Here is a 19824-nt window from a genome sequence, read left to right as displayed (position 1 = left end):
TCTTCAAGTTTAAAGCCTGAGGTCACGCACTTGTATTTTATTTTTCAAGCTTCAACGCCCGAATTCAACAATTCGCGTATATTGTATATATATACTATTCTTTCTCAAGAATCAACGCCCAGAATCTTTGAATTTGTGTCTTATTGTCAACGTATATATTGAAACTAAATATTTTGTGTGTCAAACGGATCAGATGATGCATGGTTTATATACATTAACTGTGAATCTCATTGTTGATTTTTGGGGGAGCTGACTTTGATGACCTGGTCGTATCGCTCCCTCCAGTCTATACCGAATTGAGTTGCATATTTTCTCCCTCTCTCTAACTATTAGCTGTTGTGAGTCATCCGAGTCACAGGCTCATAGACCGAGGACAAAACATATTGTTTTGACAGAACAATTAAGATTTCCTGTCGCGCTTAATAAGTATTCAACTTAAACAGGGAGGAAAAGCGATATACATAAGATATTGTAGAATTATGACGAGCAAGTTAGTATTAAGTAGGCTAAGTTTGTTTTGATTCGGCCGAAAAACACATACATAAAACAATAAACGCACAAAATTTGGTAACGATTCATCGATTATGTGCTTGTGAATTCTGATTTCTTTCTGTTTGTTGCTGGGAGTCAAAATCAGGCAACAACAGAAAGTGGGTAGGCTGAAGACTAAGCTGAGAAGAACCGTATTTTTTTTTTATAAAATGACCATCAATTCAGACAAAGAAAAACGAAATGGGGATAAAGTTATCAATAAGAAATCGACTCGAGCACAGTATTACTTGGATACAACTTTGAACTGTTCATTTGTACGATACGAATAAATACATTTTTAAACCCGTGTACATTAGGCAGCAAACAAATCGGAATCCGGACGTTGAAAAAAACCACAAGGAGACTTGATAAACTTAACAGTATCACCGTGCATATTAGTAGGAGACGCAGAACATCACGAGGGTTATAATCAGTGGTGGGATTCAAATTTTTTTGTCAGCCGGTTCCTTCACAAAAGTCATATTTTTCAGCCGGTTCTGACACAAACAGAACATTGACAGTAACCAGTAATGCTAGCCGGTTCGCTGATCTCATAAAATTCCGTGAGACGGTTCTATAGAACCCGTGCGAACCGGCTAAATCCCACCACTGGTTATATTCATTTCATTACTTATGTTTTTTTTTTTTTAATTTTCAGCACAGGTAAAAAAAAATTTATCGTTGATAATACTTGGTTATTATTACAATCTGGTATTGACTCACCAGACATGCACCTAATTCAAGAGCATTATTCTCATGTAATAGCGGATTACAATGCAGCCGAATACAGGTTTATAATAAAACACGTTGATGGTTGTTGTACTTGAAAACATCTCAAGTTCGAAACCAGCATGTAAAAAAACTCGAACAATGAGGACATTTCTTACATGTTTAGCAAATTCCGACGTCGTAAATGGTTCTTCCACAGTCAAGTCAAGTTCATTTTTTACAACCAGTAAGAAAGTTAAGTTTTACACAAAATACTAGGAGAGAAGCCGCGAGAAACCAAAGCTGGTTATCGAGCAGCGAGACCCAGGGATCTAATCAAAAAGACGAACCTTACCTTTTTAGTGCATTGAAATCTTGTCGGGGAATGTATGGGACATTTTTTAACAAATCTAGGATAACAAATAACTCAAAAATGTACAAAAACACGCACATAGGTATCTAGCAAAACCTTTTATTTCACACCAGATACCAGATGATGACGTACCAAAATGATATCATGACGAAGGAGAAAAAGCACTTCTACTATAAAAGGAACAACTAAAAAGTAAAAAGCACTATCCACTAAAATATAGAAAGCATTTTTTAGGACTAATTCAACAAGAAGTTTTTCAAAAAGATGGCTTAAACTTTTAAACATTGAATTTGGAGTTTCAATGGTTTGTGACCTTATTTTTTTTTCAAGTTTAGGCGCTTGCCAGCCAAGCAGGGGTTTATTCTATTTCAAACCTCAAAATCTAAAGCTTAAGATACAAAATTACCTTCCATTGTATATTTATAACTAAAAGCTCAAATATAAGTAAATAAAAAAAGCAAAAAACTAAATTACAGCACCACTTCAGCTCATTCTAAAGAGCTTGTAACATTTTTAGTTCAAAAATCATATAGAAACTTGAAAGATTTGGCCCGCGACACACAAGTTTAAAAATTAGAAAATAACTTTGAACAATAAATAGTTAATAGAAGTATATACAGTTTAAATGTGAATCTATCAACTGTCCTTAATCACACATATACTTATTTATCGGATGACAAGAATCAATAATCTGATTTTAAAAATTTGATAAAAATGTCCAAAATGATATTTGAAGATATAAATTCCTATTTGAAATAGCATGATTTGTATGGGATCCTGCAGTATTATAATTCTCTCTTGGTAACCTATTAACATGCATGTTAAATTGAATACATTAACGTATAATTAACTTAATCTTATCTTTATAAAATAGTTCAATTGTGTTTATTAATTAAAAGATTACAGAAATGTGAATGAAATAGAAAAAGTTTATATGAAATCGATTGATGTACTACATACCATTACAGATGAAATCAATTGAATAGTGATTTAATAATTGAAAAAATAAATTGAAAGCAAAGCATTGTGCATTAGAAGTAAAAGAATAGGGTGAAAATTATTAAATTGTTGTCATTTGCTACACAAAACAGCAATGAAATGATGTTCATGATAGTTTATAATTCAAAAGTAATCATAAAAAGTTGTTTATGAATTTTCAAGTCAACAAAATGCTACTTGATACAATGTCTTAGTAACTTGATTTCGATTTGAACTGCTGAGCAGATTTAGTAGGAAGACTATCTGGGGAGAAAATTTTACAAAGACCCACATGTGTGTACAAACAATGATAGTGTTAAAAGCATCATTTCATAAGTGAAAAGCAATCGTAAGCAAGCATTCAAAAAAAAAAAATGGCCATGCAGTTAATAAAAGCACACATAGCCGACAAAACTTGCATAAGGAATTTGATTTAAATTCCATTTTAAAATGACAACTCCAAATTATGACATTTTTCTAGAAAATAATGGAAATTTCACAGCAACTTTCTTTAATATGACAAAGACATATTTTAAACATATATGCTCAGACATTTACAACTAATCATAAGTGATGCAAACCCAAGAAAATAACAACTATGCTTTTTAAATTATCAGGCGAAAATATTTAAATTCAGAAGTGTGTAAGAAGACAGGATGGTCTCCATTTTAATACCATATATCCCCGCATATAAGCCGATCTCTCATACAAGCAGACCCCCTCAAAGCGGCCAGTCTAATTTGCCAGTCTAATTAATCGCTTTTATCCTCAGTTGCGATAGTGACCGAGCATAATCGGAAAATAGCTCCTCAAATATAATTTAGAATCTATCGCGGTTTTTATTGTTTGCCTGGCGTTGTTAATGATAATATCGTTCAGTTTAAAGTTTGCGGTATTAATTAATAAAATGTCATTTCATTTGAATGTGATCAGAGGTATGCGCCGCGCCTATAAACCAAATTTTGATAACAGCCGACCTCATAGTTTGGCTTTTTTAGTTTTGAACTCAGCTTATACGCGAGGATATACGGTAATTCAAATATGACAGGATGTGTTGTTGCATTAGTTGATGAAACATAAAAAAACGAAACATTTGATCACATAAAGTATTCAGTCCTCTTTTTTCCTCCATAATCTTCTTCATCATCTACCATGGGATGTTCATCATCATTTCTATTTTCTTCTGTGTCATGATTTTTCATTTCATTTGTATGGTAAGTTCCTATAATAGGGTATAAAAGATAAAATGACATCATTTCCATTAGTCTCATGTTAAATATCGCATTATGTAAATATTTCAAATTAAAATAGCACTTTCTGTATTAGCTAGGATTAGACTGGTAAGATGGCCTGTTTTGCAATGGTATTAAAATAAAAGCCAGCATTTTATTCTCAAATTCTCAATTACAAGTGGAAACCTCAGTCCACTCAAAATTAAAGGACCCACTTCAAATTTTCAACAAAATCTGAGGAAGGAAAGGTAAAGATGAATTTTTGTGAACTATAATTGGAGTCAGTTTTTGAATAGATCAGCCTGAACTCTCGAACCTAAAGCTCTGACATAAACACAAATGAAATTGAAGAAGTATGTTAAACAAAATATCATGACTTGCTTATAAGCACAGGGTTTAGTCTGTGACAGTTAACTTATGTTTTTTTAGATGACCATCCAATCTTATCCAGAAACCGCTACCTAAAAACTCTTCCTGAAACTTGGGGCGATGCGATGGCCTACCGCTAGGCCCTAGTAGGTAACTGTGTTGGCATTACAGATTGCATATATCTGGTTCAAATAGAAAGATTCCGGTCCTCTCAAATAATAGTAGCTCCTACATTTTATTTTGTTAGATATCGGTGATTGCAAGGTATAAAAAAAAAACTATTCTCGAGTCTGGTGATAGTAACAAACCTTTGTGTGACATGAAGTATCTTGCGATAAGAACAACGGCAACAATCAATACGAAGACTGCAACGGCAACAACTCCACCAATTACTGCTGCATCTGATCCCGCACTTCTTGGTTGCATTTCAGCCGTTGCTTCTAAATAACAAAATAGAAACATTCAAAAACAGCAAAGACGATCTGGTAAGCATTTTGGGACTGAAAACACTACATTGCCAATGAATACACAAATATTTCTCGCTTGAAATTAATTTTAAATTCCCGTATCATATTATATCGCATCATACATTATTTTGAAGTATGTCATTACCATTCGAATATTTATTATTGACATTGATTTTGATTATTCATTTTTGAAAGATAAATAATAGTCAATATATCATCTGTGTAACTTTTCAAGGGATTACTCATTACAGTCCTGCTTTCAAACCTCATACCCTAAGTGTATACTTGAAATACACATTTTGTTCTTCAATTAAAAATAATAATATTAAGATATTGTTTCACAACCATTATGTTTTCAGGTAATAAGAGTGTGAGAAAAAATTAACGTGCTGAAATCATGCAATTCAAAAATTGATAAGATTTGGAGAAAAACACACATGCAAGAATTTTATCCTTCACAGATGAAGGAAATTGGCACATGTGGCCATGTTGATTCAAATTTAACTCTTCAAGCGTGCGGTTCGTAAAAAGGTATATTTTTCAGTATGCTTCTTTGAAATGAAATCATTAAGAAGTCATGCAGAAGAAGAATAAAAAATCATGCATTGCAGTCTGTTATAAACACTTAAAGTTATAAGTATAATCACAAAACAAAATGTATAATCATTCTGATAGAAAATGCAGCGATTCGCAATTTTTTAAAATACCTGGCTCTGGGGATTTTTCTGACAGAGCTGCAAGATTTTAGTGTTTCAAAATAATTAGAAGAAAAAATTGAAGAAATAGTTATGAGTTTAACAAATATGGTTGATAGACAAGTAGTATGTTATCCAAACTCAATATTGATAAATTAACCAATGAAACAAGTGTGGTATAAAACCTCTCGACAGAGGATTCTCTGTCACAGTAGAGGTGCTTGGGACATCTTTATTGATAGCAATATACAGTGCTGAATCAGTCTTGTGATAGCTAAAATACTGCACATTGTAATATGTTTATTCTTTCATGGTTATCATATATAAGCTTGTGCATCAGTGAGCTGACATTTTTACATTATTAATTATTCATAATTTTGTTCTGGTTTCACCAACTTGGACAATAGCCTACTCTGTTTTTGAGAATATCAATCTCATGAAAATTCCAATTTTCTAAAAAAATCAGGGTAAGATGTATGTTATCATTTTTCACTCATTATGGCCCTGGTGAAAATACGTCAGAATTATCTTAAAAGCAGAAAAAAGATTTATGAATATTTATCGACGTGATATGAAAAAATGCTATGTGAACTCAAATTAATAAAGAAATTTTGACAAACTGAAATTACTGTGATATTGTATTTATTTGACATGGACATACTATATAAAGGGAGAGATGCCAAATGATTTTAATCCAACAAAAAATGATGGTATTCTAAGAAGGTATTTTCAGTCAAAATGGTAATTTATGTTAAATTTTACCGCACAAAGAATCAATTCAAAATACAGCTGACGATAGAAAAATATAATAAACTATGAGTTAAAGCAAAATGCTAATTTCAACTAGTATTCTATTATCTATATACAAATGCTATGAAAGAATAGAGCAGATAAGCTTTATCGTCCACCCATTCTAAGCAGAAAAATGTTGAGTTTAAAACCAAGGTGACACACCAGTTTTAAATCTATTTGATCAGCTTCCTTTGAATCGGTTGAAAAAAGATTAAGTTATAATGTGTTAAACGAGTCACCCACAAGAATGTAGAAGAAGATATTTATTTGGATAGAAATATGATGTTAGTTTCAGTTAGTAAATATAGATAGCATGCGATGGATAGATTACCTGGAGTAGTTGGGACGGTAGTGACAGGTGCAGCTGCAAAATACGACACACAGAGGGTTAGAACAATGAAAATAAATTTATTTTAATCAAAATCCTCAACTTACTACAGAGTTACACGCACAGTATAACAGGCATAACACTCCATTGGGTGGGCTAAGCCAGCCATTTGATTTTTAGTGTCTGGTGCACTGTTCAAGAAAATAAACAAAAAATTTTCTTTCTTTCACAACATTACATTTTCCCTACAATGAGAGCACCCAAACCCGAAATTGATTCAACAAGTCAAACTATTCCATCTTCTGCTCGAGACATAACAACAATAATGAAAAACGTAATGACAACACTTTAAATATTTGTTACAGAAATGAATTAAATCATGGTTAATAATGACAAGGACTAAACATTAACATTAGTTCAATAGAATATTAAACATGCAAAAACAAAAGGAAACATACCATATACTCCCAGATGGAAAGACAGTTGAACGGGACTTCCGATAGAGTTTGAAGCTACACATGTGAACGTTCCATTGTTGGTCGAAGTATCATCAGTGACTGTGACAGACTCCACTCTCATGGTTCGTCCGTCACCTAAAAATGCATAAAAGTTTACCGTAAACCAACTTATCTTATATAGACCATATAATTATAATATATATATAGAAAACGAATGCCAATTTCAGCCCTACCAGAATATTACTTGCTCCCTTTTTCTATGAAGTTTTGGGGTAGAAGTTGGCATTTTATTCATTTATAACGTAGTCAGAATGATGTTTCGAAACTCCCCAAAGTTGGAGTGAAAATTTTAGACTATTAATGAAGGTTGGAATTTGCAATTGAAGCTAAAAATACAGACAGGAACTGAAACTGCTTTAGGTAGACTATACATTTATAACAGGCAATTACAGTCCCGCAGATATTAATTAATGCTCAAAAAATAATCTGAATGGGACAGAGAGGATTGATTCTGCTATAGATTGTTGCCAACACCACATCAGACCCACCTGGTGGCAAATTGAATTGACAATGAATCAAATAGGGTCCTCTTGTCCACATATCAAACAGGGCCTGCGATTCAGAAGCAGAAGATAACGAGTACATATGGCATACCAGTCAATTCCGATTTGTTTTCCAGTCAAAAAATACTTATTCTGGACTGAAGATATATACTAAGTAAGAACCCAAACCTGAAAGCGCAAAATTGCTTGGCAGGCTTTGACCTTCTGGCAAGGAAATGTTTATGTGTTCATCTGGTGTAAAGCTCCATTCTACTGTTGGGAAAGGATTTCCTTCGGCATTACAAGAAACAGCAAGAGACGATCCTTCTTGAAGCAATTCGTTTTGTCCAGCATTTGTTAAATAGGCAGTTGTTTCATCTGACAAACAAATTCAATTTATTAACAAAATTTTTGTAGCTACTCATTCAGAATGGGGCTATTTAGCTAATTACATAGAGGAACACAGTAACGCATTTTGTATCTATGGCCATATTAGCATTTCAAAGCACTTTGCTGAATCAATATTATTGTTTTTGACAGTGTTAGCTAAATATGTCTGAAATATATAACAAAAACCATAGAAAATCTTCAACACTACCTTTCAGAACGCAGAAGTAAAGAATATATAAAATGGTGCCAAATTAACAAATTTCACTTTGGCACTTCAAGACAGTACGTAAAGCTATAAATAGGCATGTATTGTATTTTGTCCAATTTAAATCCTTTTTTCACGAAAAATCGATCGGGCACCGAGCCGGTGCGACCATTGCCCAATGTATGGATCAGGTAGTGCTTTATTGCCCACACTGAAAATCAGTACCATCATTGCTTTAAAAACGAACGAAAGTACCAGTATATGTATAGCATATGATATATGACATATGCAGGTATGATATATAGGCTATATTATAACAATAACTTGACAAATAAAAAATAATATACCGGTAATAGTCAAAAAGAGAAATTGATGTAATTTTTAATAAATAAAACATACATTGAACATTGACTGGATTAGTCTCCTTAGTTATGACAGGACTATTATGATGTTTCACATGACATTTATAAATTTCTCCATTGTCATCTTTGTAAAAAGTTTTCTCAAGAGTGAGTGCAGAGTCAACCAGTTTTGTTTCTGGATCTGTCGTGTGAATTTCTGCATTGGCCACGTCAACCTTTTGTCCCAGTGAATCTGTAAACCTATAGAAAAAAAATAACATAGTTATCATGGTTACATGATTGTAAATTGGTACTTGCCTAAACACAACTAGTCTTAATAAGTTCACATGTTGGAGATTTAAGAGAAATATATATATATTAACGTATTGCATTCTGAAATGTTTTATCCCGATATGGAATATTGATATTTTCTAAATTTGTCTATGTTCAGCAGTAAAAGTTTCACATATTCATGAGAATTGGATTCTATTTGGCAGATCGACTGTTTCGAATAGATTTTACTAAATATCCAAAGTTTGAGCAGGATCACATTGCTTTAAATTAAAAATGTAATTCGAATATTTGGTAATCAATTATTTCGATTGTATATTCAAATATTTAATTTGTTTTAGGCATCGTAACTGGTAGATGATACTCTCCTAAAAATATAAATGAAAACTTGCTACTTTTAAAAATTAGCATTGGCTGATTGATACTCTTAACAAACATCATTAATAACAGAAAAGAAGTGCGAAAATTGCTTTTTATTACTAGTAAGAAATAGTCGATTTACAAGAAAATTCTGCTAAAATTACCATATTTCTTTGAAAACCTGACACTATTACATATGAAAAGTTATTGGTACAATACCACATAGTCGGAGCAGGCTTTGATCCCGATGAGGAACATTTTGCAATTGCTGCTTCAGTACCATGTCGTGGTGAGACTTCAAGATTAGTTACATGAACATGCTGAGGAATCTCTAAAAGTGTTTCAAGAATATAATAAGTTTTTGAATTGGGAAACTAAAAATGCAGGCTTTCTCAAGATAATCTTTTTGTAATCTAATCTTTTTTCAATGATGTATATCAATATCATGTTTGTATATTTTATTTGATTCAAGAATCTTGCTACACACTGACACAAATGTATTTCACAATAATTCGCCAGACCGATGTCAGACTTTATCACTTAGAGACAAGCATATTTCCACTTTCATCTAACACAGATATATTTCTGTAAAGTTTTCTCTGATTTCTGTAATGTAAATGTTACCAACCTTACAGAAATACATTTGTGTTAGTGTAGCGGCAGCCAGTAAGAGTCTTGAAATAAATAGCATATGTTAAATCATCTTTATTCTTGCCACAGCATGCTTGCATCATACAAATATGGACTGATATTGATGAATGTATATAATAGTATCCAACATCCACTATTCCCAAATTGAATTACTCATAAAAGATAAAAATGACTCACGCTCGACAGTGAGAAGAGCATCTGCACGTTGTGAAATACCAGAACCAGATAATGTACAGCGATAAGGTTTTTCATCGGACAAGGTAATATCACGGATTGTTAATGTCATCCAACCCTCGCCATACGCTATTGACATCCTAGAATACACAGAAAAATTTTATTGATTGTTTAGTGAAAAAAAATTTACTGATAAATAAGGAATTTAGAACCTACCGGCTAATATCCTGAACATTTGTGTGGTTGAAGAATAGAGTGCTCCCAGTAACACCATCTCTCCATTCATGGAAATATTTAGCATCGTAGTCTTCAGGCTTTTGATATGTACATCTCAAAGTTGCTTCTGATCCAGTCAGTTTGGTAACATTCTCTCCTTGTAGATCCCAAGCAGAGATGGCTGCATGAAAACAGATGGAAAAAAATTATAAAAATGGTTATATATCTTAATAAAAATAGGTTAATTAATAATAAGGCAACAAAATCACAAATGGATAAAATATTCTATATTTCATTTTTTCGATATCAAGAATATTTCATAATTCTTTATAAATGAAAGCGTGTCAAAATAGGGGATTTGAAAATATGTTAAAGAATACTGGTAGAATAAAATCCAAAAATAGCTGATTTACTGTAAAATTTGGCACATAAATAAAAAAAAAACATCATTGCCACAGATCAAATAAAATATATAACAATAGCTAAAAATTCAGATATGGACATACTAAGGTACAATTTACTTGTACACACAGTCCTTTAACTTGAATGAAAACATACAGATATCAACATTGGTTCAATTTCAGACAAATCGGGGCATATTTTGAGGGCTCAATATATTTAATATCATTTTATTCAACTTCAATATTTGTCAGTCAAAAAAATAGTCTTCTGTTTGGAAATTTAACAAATGGAGAATTGGTACAACACGGAACATAAAATTTATTTAATAATGTTGAATCATCGTAGAAATATTTATTTCCTCAAGAAGTATTTATAACAATTTCCTAATTTGGACCCGATTCCACTTCGGCATACATGGGTGGGCGATTTTGAGTGAAAGTGAAATTGGAAACCAAGGACACACAGTGTCTCCACGGCTTTTTACAAATGTTAAAAATGCCGCTCTTACACAAAAGCTTTTAATTGTGATACCATACACATAGAAATGAATGAATGGTTGCTGTAGAAAACTAGTATAATTATACAACATAAAGATCCTAATTCTTCTGTGATGAGCGTACGCTGTACAAGCGTGGTGTATAAACAGAATATGCTTCCACATAAGATTACATTACTATTCATGAGTTAACAATAGAGAAAGGAAATAAATCCTTAAGTTAAGAATTTTTTACTAACTGTTACACAAAATACAATCCTTTATTATCTATATGTACCAGGATTTGATCGATAAATCATTGTAATACAAATGAATACCTTGATGAATAAAAAATGAATTTTCCATAAAAAGAGATTCAGAGTTTGATGTTACGATAAGTATAGTGATAAACTTTTTCAATTGCCTTTCTTTCTAATTTTATATATTTGACAACTTTTTAAATGAGAAAATTGAATGATAAGTTGATAAGCATTATGTAGATTATTTCCCAATTATTTTTTTTTTTGTACAGAAATGACATTTCAAGAAGCTGTACTTAAAGAAAATCTGCTGGGTGATATATGCAGAAAACATTAATAATTAATAGCATTAAGCTATTTATATTAAAAGGGCATGAAGTCGATGTAACAAAATAAACCATGATCAATTGATTTTAAACCAACTGACACTCTTTTAATACAGATTGTTGTTCCGGCTCTTTAATTAAAGGATGAGACTAGATGAACTTATAGGCCTACACTTATAACTTAAGCATAATAATTATTCCAAATTAAAAATTCCTAGTTATAGACACCATATCAAACATGTTTCTTTGAATGTTACGGATGAGACATAGCAAATATGTAATTCTCAAATTTTTCATGCCGTGATTGATACCCAAGCACAAAGGATAGAATAGGATTCAAAAGATAAGTACACAAAGATTGAGACTGACTATTCACAGCATAATGCGTTCAAGTTTATTAAGTTCAAGTTTGAATCTTTATAAAATATAATTGTAAAGCACTACAATTGAATCACAATTTCAAAGAAAGTTCTCTTTTATTGAACATTATCAGCCACAAATTCATGCTTCATTTCTAACTTAGATTCTGTGATCAGGGATGTCCAAAACAAATCAAATATTCAAATTCATTATAATTGATATAGTAAATTTTCGGATTCAGGAATAATTCAGAACATTTTATTTGAAAATTAGGGATTATGAGCTGTCAGACAATGAGATGAAAATTTTTGATATTTCAACTGGTATCAAACAACACAGAATCATTTATGTAATTTTCCACATCAATGAAGAGAGCTGCAGTTGCAAAGACACAAAAATTTCAGCCAAAAGCAACTTTGCAGTGATAGCAAGGACTGAGAATAACTTCTCTATGTCCATTATTATGCATATAGTTTAAGAGGAGGGTGTATTTAAATAAAATGTTTTTATTAAGCTAATAGAAGCCTAAATATAATATATCTAGATTGAATATTTACATTTCAAGAAAATCCCCAACACTTTGCTTTTAAGATGTTAACTTTGATCTATAATAAAAACTTAAACAGACATGCACCAGGCACACAGCCATTGCAAAGTTTGAATTTACCCATATTGTACTGTGTGAATGTTGGGGTAAGGCAAAAAAGACAGTTACCAACTGTACAGGTCTTCAATGTTTGTAATAATAACACCAAGGAATTTGAAAGATTTCCTGCAACTGGGCCATACAATTCAATCACAAAAAGTAATGATTCACCAGGCATAATCCGTGCTTTTCAAAACAAACTCTATAAAATGATCTTAAACTAGAAGAAGATCGGGTATCTATCGCAAGAAGCACTCATAGATAATACTCGTGAGAACCGCAGGCTAGTATGGATTGCATCAGATGACATAAACTGCTGGCACCTTTAATGACAGACTGATACAAACTGTATATGGGTTGCTGATTCTGAATAATGTAAAATAAGCTCATTTGCTATGTCACTCAAATAGCGAACGCGGTTTTAGGAAAGAATTAGGAATGCTTATATTAGTACAATTTTATTCATGTACTGAACATAATATTACCTAATATTTATATCATGTTTCATTAATGTATTTTATCAAAGAAAACTGCAACACTTCATATTTTCATTGCATGAAATCTTTTCTTCACCACATAATAAAGTCATAATATTGTATGAATGAAGCATATTTGCAATTTCGGAATAATCATTCCTCTTTGATCATTCAATGAAAAAATTGAGTTCGATTTTTGTCACAAAAGTTGTTTAAAATTATGGAAATTCTGATTAATTCAATTGTAATGATCACCATAAAAAAATTCAAAATAGTATGTTTTGTTTAGTATAAATTTATTAGTGAACTCGATGCTTCACAAACATTGCATACCTTTTAATAAGTCTTATTTAAAATGATTAGCTACCTCATTTATATCAATGATAAATAAATAAACATCAAGGTGGCTTAGTGTTTTATCAATGTGATGCTTTTTTTTCAAGTTACTGTACATAGCTTCTTAATGAGGGTCATATTAATCATGTAGATTAGGTCGCTAGATGTACACTGTACACAAAATATCATCTTAGATTAAATTCTACATTGTTTATACAATATGCTACTACACTAAACAGAATTTTTGGTAATAAATCTCAAAGATAGAAAGGAGAGATATATTGAATTGTATAAAAAAAATTTACAATGATATATTTTAAAATTTAATGCCATCTTGATGGCACCAGTCGTGAGACGAAAATCCATAAAACCAGCCGTCATAAAATACCCATTTATCTAACTATATCAAAGCGTATAGGACCTGGTCGATAGCTGTCGCCCGTTGTAAACAATGTCGAATCGAATCTCCCGACAACCTAAACAATTTATGTTCCAAGCATAAACATCGTTTTATTTGTTGGACAAACGGAAAATTTTTTGCCGTTTATACGAAAACGGTGGCTGGGCGGACCAAACATGAGAAGGTGATAAATCAGGTGGCTGATTTATGGATCATGCTTGGCTATGTATAATAATATAAGTCAATTAAAATATTTCAAAAATTAGTCCTGGTAATAATGTATGAATATACGATATACGATATGAATATACGAGTCGCAAGTCGCAACATTCATGTATCAAACTTGTAACGTTGGAGTACGTGCCATAGTAAAAGAAAGTGCTAGTTCTCCACAGGCCTGCATCTCTAATACTTGAAAAGAGAATCCGACATGTTTCGGCAAATCTTGGGAAGCGTTCCAGACAAAAATATTCTGATTCAAATTGCTTTTTCTTACACTGAACAGATCCGCCCGAGTATGATACATTGACATGAGGTATATTATAACGTAGAAACAAGAAGTAAATACACAAAAGCATGAACACGACGGAGAAGAGTTATATGCCGGAAACTAGCAGACGAAAATAACTTACAGTACATAATGAGGAAACGGAAATTAAATCGTCCAACAAGTTCGATGTTCCAAATGTAAACAAATAGCTTTCAACAAAATGACCAGCGATTTTAGAAAATTGGAACATTTCCAAGTTACAATAACATCGAGGTATTTGAATTATAATAAATTAAATCGCCTCGGGGTATGGCGAGTAATATTTCAAAATAACCAACGGCATTATAAATGTAGAATTAAATAATAATCTAAAACCCGTGATTATATTAGTCTGTATGCGATTACAGTGCGTCAGATATAGGAAACTAAAACAAATTTTATATTGTCATTTCAAAATAGCTAATTTGAAATATATTCTGTCAATTAATTTTAGAATTTCCGCTATGGCAATGTACGTGAAATTTCCTATATTCACAACAATGCGAAAAATCGTAGTGTATTTTCTAATGTAAAATAGGCGTACCAAATGTCAACATTGAGAACAAAATCAGACAACCGTTCCACGAGTAACACATTATGCGCTAAAATTGATTTATGTTGAATCTGCTCGGCAGACGGACCGTTTCGAGTTCGACAGAAAACATTTCACCCGATAAGTCACACTCACAGCCATCACATTTATATTTTCTTATAATAATATCATTTTGGTAATATAAATTGATAAATATTCCGACAACTCGCATTTCAAGTTAATGATTCGGTAATGGTGCGTAAGTTTAGGATTTCAAGTCTATTTCAACCGTTTTTATGGACTGGCGACGAAAGATGAACGGAAAAATGGCAGTCGATAGAAAGATGAATGTAAAGAGAACTTAATCCATTATCCGATTAGTCAAATATATTCTGCAATAAAGTTAATAATATGTAATACGCGATCATCACATATTAGTGTACTAAACTAATTCGCGGTAGCGAAAGTCAAAGACTGTCTTTTGTTGTCAGTCAAACAGCGAAATATGCAACAAATTATCATTCTTTATAAATGTTTCTCAGATGATGAAAAAAAAGGTTTCTCAAACACACATTGCGCTTGATGAACATTTCCCAATAACATTTTACCCTAATGAGCTTGTATAAATAGGAAGATAGCTGGTAACGAACAGTACCCGTGAGAAAGAAAAGTAATAAAAGAGGTAATATACAAAATGACGTAATCCATAACGTACGTTATAAAATTGAACAATGACTTCGGCGACATTCATTAACGAGAACTGATTTATTTAAGGCCAATTAATACGTTTTCAGAAAAAAACGCAACTTGACTAAATGTAAAGTGTAAACGATTAGAATGAATTGGGAATATGCCTGTATTTTATTTGATATTAACATTTCAAATTTTCAAAAAAATAATGGTGAATGATGGTACGTGTCGGCGATTTTTTTTTAAATTATTATTAATTGGTTATTACGGTATGTTGAATTTAAAACAAAAGATGTTGGAGTGTTGAATAAACTTGATTCAAGAGAGGATTTAGATTTTTTTCAAGAATAACGTATGTTTTTTTTTTTTGCGCAATTTACATTGCCTTATCACATTGGGTCGATGTCAGGAAACAAATGGCACCAGAATAAAACGCGACAACGCGGTTGTAAATCTCTTTTGAGAAGCACAATGACAATTATTAAATGTGAAAAATCCAAGCTGTGTGCTAACACCTGTGTATGACGACGATCCTACTCAAGGTAATGATATTCGATACGAACAAAATCATTGAATGTCATGTCGAGGACACTCAAGCGGAACGTGGACAAAACCAACAGCGGACGACATACGATGACACATTTTGAGGAACAGCTTAAAACCCTCTAATATTTTATGAGGGTTTTAAAACAAAATACTTAGGAATGTGAGTAAGAGATATGGTAACGAACCTAACAAAGTAGTATGAGACACTTAATTAATTTCAACCGGCATGTAAAGTTGTCTCTGCTAAAAAACAAATATTTTTCTATTCACTTAAATCTGTTTTACAATCCCGATCCACGGTGATGTCAAAATTTAGCAAGAACTAAGGACATGACCATATCAAAAGCAAATAAGAAATAATCCGTTGACATGGATTTAAAATCAAGCAATCTCTGTAATATTGTTAAGGCCTGATTATAAATAGGCGTCTCACTGAGTATACAAATATACTAATTGGGATCTGTAAAACATCTTGGACTAAAATGAGAATAGACTCCAGCCAGACTGTTTTCAATTATCAAACAATGATGAGCGTTTCTCATGCCAAATTCAAGGATGGGTGACACTAAATGAGTTATAAAATGTCCTGACATTAGCAATTGGTTATATAGAATATTCCAGAATACAATTTCAAGTGACCGACAATAAATGAAATTTCTGAAGGCGTATTATTTCATCATGTTTACTGAGTTGTATCCTCCAGTGGAAATAATAATTCAACCCAAATTGAGGAAATAAAAAACCAATATCATTACGTCATTGTCTCATTGAATCACAATCTCTTCTCGTTAAGGTAGACAAAAGAATTTTTCGGAGACATTTCTGCTTTTTGCAATTCAACCCAAAATAGATGAAACAGAATACTCGTCCATCAGACCATCACTGCTACCAATACCATTGATTCATAGCCTCAAACTAATGGATTTCCAGACATTTTGAAACAATTTGTCAATTTAATGACCAGTAGGCAAACAAGCAGATGACACATCAATATAATGAAATATTAGACCTCACAGAACCCTTTTTTTTTACCATGCCAGAAAGGTGCTGTTAGTATCATAAGCACCCCAATATACAATGAGCAAAATGTCTAATATTTTCATTTGAAATTCAATAGAATTGGAGAGATGCAGAACTATAGATTTCCAACAATTTTACCTATTTCCTGTTTTATTTTTCAAGGGCCCATTGTATGCAAGACAAATAGTAAACCAATAGGAAGTAATAAACAACAATTTTGGTAAAATAAAATATTCACAATCAAATGGAATGAACAATACCAACAATTGATCTGTTAATTCAGACCATCCAAATCTAATATAGAGCTGTGCTACTCATTTTCGAACTATTTACTCTTTAATACTTATACTAAGTTACAGTGGCAGAATGTATCACAAAAGCAGTTGTCCTAACAAAAAAGCCATAACCCTTCTTGTCATGAAATTTATGTAAGTAAAAGTATATAGTAAAAATATTTGTTCCGCTCATGACAAATATTATGATAGAAGATATCAATATTTAATATCATAATTGAATTTTTTTTTCAATTTTAATCTGATCATTTTAACAAAAAATCTATTATGAATGGGTCTTGTCTACTTTTACAGCTAAACCATGCAGAATCGCAATTTGCATAAAAAGCCACAAATTTTACATCACACTAGAAACTGAATATATTTATATACATAAAATGAATGATATATAGGATTTTATAGTTAAAAAAATTGATACATGTAGTGGACGACTAAACAGGCACATTAGGCAGTAACATATATGACATGTTTGGCTATAATGCCATAGCCAGAATCAACAATGGTGAACGTTTTAAGTACTAAAAGCTTATTCATTGCATGACTGACGTTTTCCACCAAAATTTTCCTTCAAGCTGTGATGAAAATTTATGAATTAGACATAAACCAGCCGAGATAAAAAACAAATTCGGTAGCTTACAGAAACAACAGAAGAGAGGTGTTAGCGCCAGGGGTACGAGCTTTAAAATTTTAAACTTGCATTGGCAAAAATATGCGGTATTTCTAATAAAATATTGGTTCAAATAACGCCAGATCTCATTTTTTCTTTGCATATTTATGACATGTCCTCTCAAGTAACAGCTTTTGGCTTTATGTAGGTAATAACTACATGATTGTTTCGTTTCAATAAGTTTATTTTCGATGCATTAACAGCTTTAAATATCAGAAAATATACCATTTCTCAGGTGCCATTAGGAATACTTGTATATATTAGGAATATTGAGTCTTTTTTGATTTTATGTACATTTTATTTTCACTTACTTTTTAATTGAGGTATTTCTATAGTCCTACTTACTGTATATATTTTTTCAAATATATGATAATTACATAAAACAATATTAGAATAAAAAGACTCCAAATCATTTGTATCAGGAGTTGCAATTCAAAAAATTAGTTATTCAAAACTTTCAGACCTGGTTGGGGTTTAAAGAGACTTATTCATAGTTTAACTTTAACAAGAAATCAAGTTCATGGTATTGTCAACACTGGCAGACTTGACCACTGTCTAGCTGTAGACCTCATCTAGATACAGACATACAACCAACAGTTAACCAGAAATTATAATCAAACATAATGATACCAAGCACCTTGTCACATACACCTACACCCGTTGTCTTTGTATCAGATTGAATTGGTTTTTATTGGCCTGCATATTTTTAAAGTATAACAGCCCCAAAGTGTAATACATTCGCATATTTTTTGTGCGTTCATTTCTGGCGCAAGCCTTGTTTAACAAGATTTGTGTTTTTTTTGTAAATGCGTGCACGCACATGATACTCATCATGTTTTCAACTTTTTTATAGGTTTTGCTCGTTCTCCAGAACTCTCCATTTTTAATTTATGTGTATTGTGGAGTTTTTTAAAATGAATCTATCTATAACATAATAATATAATACAGTAATACAGTGCCGTACATGATACAATTTACAGATTTAGAGAAACATTATTCAGGATGATGCGATAAGACTAATGGCAGAATCGCCAAATGGATCATCAGTCCCCATCTGTCCAAAAATCATGGAATCATGAGGCTGTGAAATTTGGGTAGGCTTATCATGAAAAATTAAGAACAGAATAATGGCTACCACATTTAACTTGGCAGACACAGAAAACAGGACAAACTGACAAAACACTGAAATAAGTGAATACAATTACAAAACTTACAACTTAACTTACCAGTGATAAGAAGGCATATAACTGTAAGTATTTGGGATTTATTTCCCATAATGAAATTGCTGAAGATGTTTTCTGCGTAGAAGCTTGACTTTAAACCAACAACTGTCCAAATATTGGAATTGTTCACAGTATTCTAGTTTGATAAAATATAATACAAAACACCCTAATGCCTTTGTTACCGATAATTCATAGTCCACCTGAAATGAAAATTTATCTTTTTCAGTTCAGCAGTAACAGACTAACTGGTGCTATCTGGACTTTTCGACAAATTCTTTTCACGGCGACCACTTCTCTGCAACTAGTGAGATACTATTCACAGCCTCCCTAATCACGAAAATGTTTGATACGTGGTCTCAGTTCACCAGCGAACCTTCCCTTCGACTTACTACGACAGGCCACCCACTCGACGAATGCGCAAAGCGACGGGCGAAAAAGGCGCCATCAGACAGCAAACAAACCCTCTTTTCATATTCAAAAAACGGCTACGCCATTTTCTATAATCAATGTAGTCGAGCGTTTCGCGTTTACTCGTGAAATAA

At 32.2% G+C, this 19824-nt stretch overlaps 1 protein-coding gene across 3 annotated transcripts; it reads right to left on the bottom strand.

Annotated features, from left to right (window-relative positions):
• Positions 1-1695: 1695 nt before the first annotated feature.
• Positions 1696-19603, bottom strand: LOC120325726 (cell adhesion molecule 3-like). Of its 3 annotated transcripts, XM_078111491.1 has the most exons (11): positions 19286-19602; positions 10102-10282; positions 9889-10025; positions 9280-9391; positions 8468-8670; positions 7663-7851; positions 6932-7066; positions 6477-6509; positions 5366-5392; positions 4500-4631; positions 1696-3812 (listed from the first exon to the last, which is right to left on the bottom strand). In XM_078111491.1, the coding sequence occupies exons 1-11, from the start codon at positions 19332-19334 to the stop codon at positions 3688-3690; spliced, it is 1323 nt and encodes a 440-aa protein (XP_077967617.1). In that variant the 5' UTR covers positions 19335-19602; the 3' UTR covers positions 1696-3687. The 3 variants fall into 3 exon arrangements, with proteins under 3 accessions (XP_077967617.1, XP_077967618.1, XP_077967619.1); XM_078111492.1 differs by lacking the exon at positions 5366-5392 and having other exon boundaries at positions 19286-19598; XM_078111493.1 differs by lacking the exons at positions 5366-5392; positions 6477-6509 and having other exon boundaries at positions 19286-19603.
• Positions 19604-19824: the final 221 nt, after the last annotated feature.

This window comes from Styela clava, chromosome 4 (assembly GCF_964204865.1).
Source record: "Styela clava chromosome 4, kaStyClav1.hap1.2, whole genome shotgun sequence".
Classification (NCBI taxonomy): domain Eukaryota; kingdom Metazoa; phylum Chordata; class Ascidiacea; order Stolidobranchia; family Styelidae; genus Styela; species Styela clava.
This window is presented reverse-complemented; position numbering and strand designations above follow the sequence as displayed.